Source organism: Ylistrum balloti, unplaced genomic scaffold, assembly GCF_031769215.1.
Source record: "Ylistrum balloti isolate Yb309-2 unplaced genomic scaffold, AGI_CSIRO_Ybal_v1 Utg370814, whole genome shotgun sequence".
Lineage (NCBI taxonomy): Eukaryota > Metazoa > Mollusca > Bivalvia > Pectinida > Pectinidae > Ylistrum > Ylistrum balloti.
In genome coordinates this window covers 13,126-19,164 of record NW_026782471.1, presented here as the reverse complement: position 1 = coordinate 19,164, position 6,039 = coordinate 13,126, and the positions used below count along the sequence as shown (strand labels likewise).

Below are 6,039 nucleotides of genomic sequence, written 5' to 3'. Positions count from 1 at the left end.
GGTGCTTTTTTTTTTTTTTTTTTTAAATTATGTATGTATTTGGTTAATGTCAATATGAAACATGATTTTATCGTTATCATTAGGTTTCATCATTATTATAAGATTTCATCATTAAGTCACGTGAGTATATTAGTGATAATTTTTTTTTTTAAATTTACTATAAAATAACGTGAATCGGTAGGATATATAGTATATCGAACTTTATTTTCTTAAAATCAAAGTGTTGTTGTGATACTTGATTTAAACATGACAACCATGCCGTATATAACTATCAAGCATCTAGATAACACGACCGCAGTCGGTAGTTACAATCGGACACATCGTCCCAAACACAAACACGTGACCAGCGGTATATCATCACCCCACATACATCTATGTACTGTTACTGCTCGATCATACTGACCTTCCATACTAAAATGTTTCCTAGAGCTACACCAACATACTGACAAACCAGAATACAGTCCTTGTGATAGGCCGTCTTTATAATTTATCTGCTACAGACGGCGTATCACAAGGACTTGCCTGACTGATTCGATCAATTTTTAAACAATACATTACTTAGACTAGAAACCCCGTTCAGGCTTCAGTGGTTACAGGTTCGAGTCGTACAAAATATTACTTCCGCTATATACTTCACATCAAAATAGATTCAAACGAAACCGAAATTAGCTGGAATGGACTTTAACAAGAGCATCCAACATTTATTATGTGTAAACTGATACATAGATTCAGATTCCGCAATTGTTTATACATAAGTAACACATGTATATAAACATACAATATATAAAGACTACAATGTATATAGACTACAATGTATATATACCTATGTATATAGACCTACAATGTATATAGACTACAATGTATATAGACTACAATGTATATAAACATACAATATATAAAGACTACAATGTATATAGACCTACATTGTATATAGACCTGCAATGAATATACACTACAATGTATATAGACCTACAATGTATATAGACCTACAATGTATATAGGCGTACAATGTATATATACCTACAATGTATATAGACCTGCATTGTATATAGACCTACATTGTATATAGACCCAAAATGTATGTATACCTATGTATATAGACCTGCAATGTATATACACTACAATGTATATAGACCTACAATGTATATAGACCTACAATGTATATAGACGTACAATGTATATATACCTACAATGTATATAGACCTACAATGTATATATACCTACATTGTATATAGACCCAAAATGTATATATACCTATGTATATAGACCTGCAATGTATATAGGCTTACAATGTATATAGACCTACATTGTATATAGACCTGCAATGTATATACACTAAAATGTTTATAGACCTACATTGTATATAGACCTGCAATGTATATACACTACAAAGTATATAGACCTACATTGTATATAGACCTGCGATGTATATAGACTACAATGTATATAAACCTACAATGTATATATACCTGCATTGTATATAGACCCACAATGTATATATTCCTATGTATATAGACCTGCAATGTATATAGACCTACAATGTATATAGACTACAATGTATAAAGACCTACATTGTATATAGACCTGCAATGTATATACACTACAATGTATATAGACCTACATTGTATTTAGACCTGTAATGTATATAGACCTGCAATGTATATAGACTACAATGTATATAGACTACAATGTATATAGACCTACAATGCATATAGACTACAACGTATATATACCTACATTGTATATAGACCCACAATGTATATAGACTACAATGTATATAGACTAAAATGTATATAGGCTTACAATGTATATAGACCTACATTGTATATAGACCTACAATGTATATAGACTACAATGTATATAGACCTACAATGTATATAGACCCACAATGTATATATACCTATGTATATAGACCTACATTGCATATATACCTATGTATATAGACCTACAATGTATATAGACCTACAATGTATATAGACCTACATTGTATATAGACTACAATGTATATAGACTACAATGTATATAGACCTACAATGTATATAGACCTACAATGTATATAGACGTACAATGTATATAGACCTACAATGTATATAGACCTACAATGTATATAGACCTACAATGTATATATACCTATGTATATAGACCTACAATGTATATATACCTATGTATATAGACCTACATTGTATATATACCTATGTATATAGACCTACAATGTATATAGACCTACAATGTCTATAGACTATAATGTATATAGACCTACAATGTATATAGACCTACAATGTATATAGACTACAATGTATATAGACCTACAATGTATATAGACCTATAGACCTACAATGTATATAGGCGTACAATGTATATAGACGTACAATGTATATAGACGTACAATGTATATAGACCTACAATGTATATAGACTACAATGTATATAGACCTACAATGTATATATACCTATGTATATAGACCTACAATGTATATATACTTATGTATATAGACCTACATTGTATATATACCTATGTATATAGACCTACAATGTATATAGACCTACAATGTATATAGACCTACATTGTATATAGACCTACAGTGTATGTAGACCTACAATGTATATAGACTACAATGTATATAGACTACAATGTTTATAGACCTACAATGTATATAGACTACAATGTATATAGACCTACAATGTCTATAGACTATAATGTATATAGACCTACAATGTATATAGACCTACAATGTATATATACCTATGTATATAGACCTACAATGTATATAGACTACAATATATATATACCTACAATGTATATAGACCTACATTGTATATAGACCTACAATGTATATAGACTACAATGTATATAGACCCACAATGTATATATACCTATGTATATAGACCTACAATGTATATAGACTACAATGTATATGGACCTGCATTGTATATAGACTTCAATGTATATATAACAACAATGTATATAGACCTACACTGTATGTAGACATACAATGTATATAGACTACAATGTATATAGCTAATGAGCCAAACAAGATGCAAAACCTTTAAACTTTATAAAGCAACGTCACATAGAGCCTTAAACAGCTTAAAGCTCTACGTGTTAGATTTCTAACATATTTAAGTATAAGTTCACAATTCAGAATCCCAACTCCTGTGGATAGGCAGTTGAACAAATATTCGAAAATACTAAAATCTTTATATATGTAATACTCGCTTCAGAACAGGAAATTGTGCTGTACTGGTCTCGCCACTGTCCGTGGCTAGAATGTCTAATATCATACCTGTATTTAAGCTCTCCCCTGCCCTTGCACGTGCAGACAAAGAGTCAAGCTCTTTCACAGAAATACACGAATGACATGCCATAGATAATTATTTTCAGTTATTTCCTGAAATATAGAATATAAAAACATCTGCATTATGGCCCTGATAAGCCTCCATATATCACACTTTATAGGGGCGTTCTCTCACGTTTAAGTATTTTCACTTTACAGCTTCAGACAGGTATAATATCAAAATAGAGATTGATTCTTTTTCAAGAATTAATTGTTTTATTTATTTAAAAAATGAACATCATTGTGAACTTGTAGAATGTTTCACCTAAAATCATTTATTTTCTCATCCACAGAGGCCCCTACTTCACAGCCGAGTCGGTCCTAGGGATTCGAGACATTTTTCGAATTGATCTGTCGATTGTATGAGACACGACCAGAAATTTAACCTTCTCCTGTAACACGTGATACAGTGGAAGGTAAGTTTACATACTCAATCTTTGGTATGTAAACAGGCGAGTCTTAATAAATGTCCCTTTTGTTATTCATCTAAAGGAAAAATATCCACTATTTATTTCCTTAGTTGTCGCTCTTTCCCTCTCTGTCTGTGTCTGTCTGTCTCTGTATCTGTGAAGTTCTTCTCTCTGTCCGCCCGTATGTCTCTGTCTGTGTCTGTCTGTCTCTCTATCTGTGAAGTTCTTTTTTCTGTCCGCCCGTATGTCTCTGTCTTTCAGTATGTGTTTGTCTCACATTCCAACTCTTTCTCCGAATTATGTATCTCTATACGCCTGTGTCTTTTTGTGTCTCGAACTGTCTGTCTATCTGTGATTGTCTGTGTCGCTCAGTCCGTTTATCTCCGAAAGTGTTGTTGTTTATCATTATACATCACTAAATTGAATAGTGCATGATGAATGAGCTTCTGTCTTCTGTGTGGCAAAACATACCATTTTTTGAAAAGTCGAAATTTATATATAACTCTTCAAAGGAATGCAGATACAGCAGCTGGCAGCTCTATGCACCAAGACATCAAAAAGTATGGGTTTTGATACTGCAAGGGAGATAACTCAAAGTAGAAAAAAAGATTCTGCTCTGACCATGGAGATTCAATGCAATATTTAACGTTGGTAGATAAGTGAGAAGACAAAGGGTAAACTACTGGGTTAACACATCTATTTAATGTTACCGGCATGTAGACGTAGATTACACAATACTGTTACTGTTTCTAAAATAGAACTAGTTAAACGGTACTGAGTGTCATAAACAAATTTAATTAAGATTAAAATTCAATTTCAAATACAAGTAACAATTTCCTGAATGAAATACAGAATCACGACTGAACTATCAAAAGTGTCAGATTTTATTAATTAATGATCCGTTCAAATGAGATTTACAAACCTTGGTCCATGAGTCATAACAAAGGCAACTGTATATGTGACGTCATATATAAATGGAAGAAAATGACTCTTTTTAAATAATATTGTTTTCTCTTGGCTTTGAAATTTTGAAAAAGTGCATTTCCCCTTCGTTCCTTTCAGTGGAATAAACACGTACACGTGCCGGGGCATCGTGACGTACACGTGCCGGGGGATTATGATGTAGACGTGCCGGTGGATTGTGATGTAGACGTGCCGGTGGATTGTGATGTAGACGAGCCGGGGGATTGTGACGTACACGTGCCGGGGGATTGTGACGTACACGTGCCGGGCGATCGTGACGTAGACGTGCCGGGGGATTGTGATGTAGACGTGCCGGGGGATTGTGACGTACACGTGCCGGGGGATCGTGACGTAGACGTGCCGGGGGGTTGTGACTTAGACGTGCCGCGGGATTGTGATGTAGACGTGCCGGGGGATTGTGACGTAGACGTGCGGCGGGATTGTGACGTAGACGTGTCGGGGGATTGTGATGTAGACGTGCGGCGGGATTGTGACGTAGACGTGTCGGGGGATTGTGATGCAGACGTGCCGGGGGATTGTGACGTAGACGTGCCGGGGGATTGTGACGTATACGTGCCGCGGGATTGTGACGTACACGTGCCGGGGGATTATGATGTAGACGTGCCGGTGGATTGTGATGTAGACGTGCCGGTGGATTGTGATGTAGACATGCCGGGGGATTGTGACGTACACGTGGCGGGGGATTGTGACGTACACGTGCCGGGCGATCGTGACGTAGACGTGCCGGGGGATTGTGATGTAGACGTGCCGCGGGGATTGTGATGTAGACGTGCCGGGGGATTGTGACGTACACGTGCCGGGGGATCGTGACGTAGACGTGCCGGGGGGTTGTGACTTAGACGTGCCGCGGGATTGTGATGTAGACGTGCCGGGGGATTGTGACGTAGACGTGTCGGGGGATTGTGATGTAGACGTGCGGCGGGATTGTGACGTAGACGTGTCGGGGGAATGTGATGTAGACGTGCCGGGGGATTGTGACGTAGACGTGCCGGGGGATTGTGACGTATACGTGCCGCGGGATTGTGACGTACACGTGCCGGGGGATTGTGACGTACACGTGCCGGGGGATTGTGATGTAGACGTGCCGCGGGATTGTGATGTAGACGTGCCGCGTGGGGTTGTGACGTACACATGCCGGGGGATTGTGATGTAGACGTGCCGGGTGATTGTGATGTAGACGTGCCGGGGGATTGTGATGTAGACGTGGCGGGGGATTGTGAATCATCTTCTATACTGAAACCCAGTACGTTCTAGACTGTTTATCGACCAGTGATCCATTACATATTTATATATCTATTTCATTAGTACAAC

General features: G+C 37.0%; 1 protein-coding gene across 1 annotated transcript; it reads left to right on the top strand.

Annotated features, from left to right (window-relative positions):
- The first annotated feature begins 4,178 nt into the window (after positions 1–4,178).
- Positions 4,179–5,490, top strand: LOC132558718 (cysteine-rich, acidic integral membrane protein-like). The gene is made up of 2 exons (XM_060223313.1): positions 4,179–4,304; positions 4,807–5,490. Exons 1-2 carry the CDS (start codon positions 4,179–4,181, stop codon positions 5,488–5,490), a joined length of 810 nt encoding a protein of 269 aa, XP_060079296.1.
- The last annotated feature ends 549 nt before the right edge of the window (positions 5,491–6,039 follow it).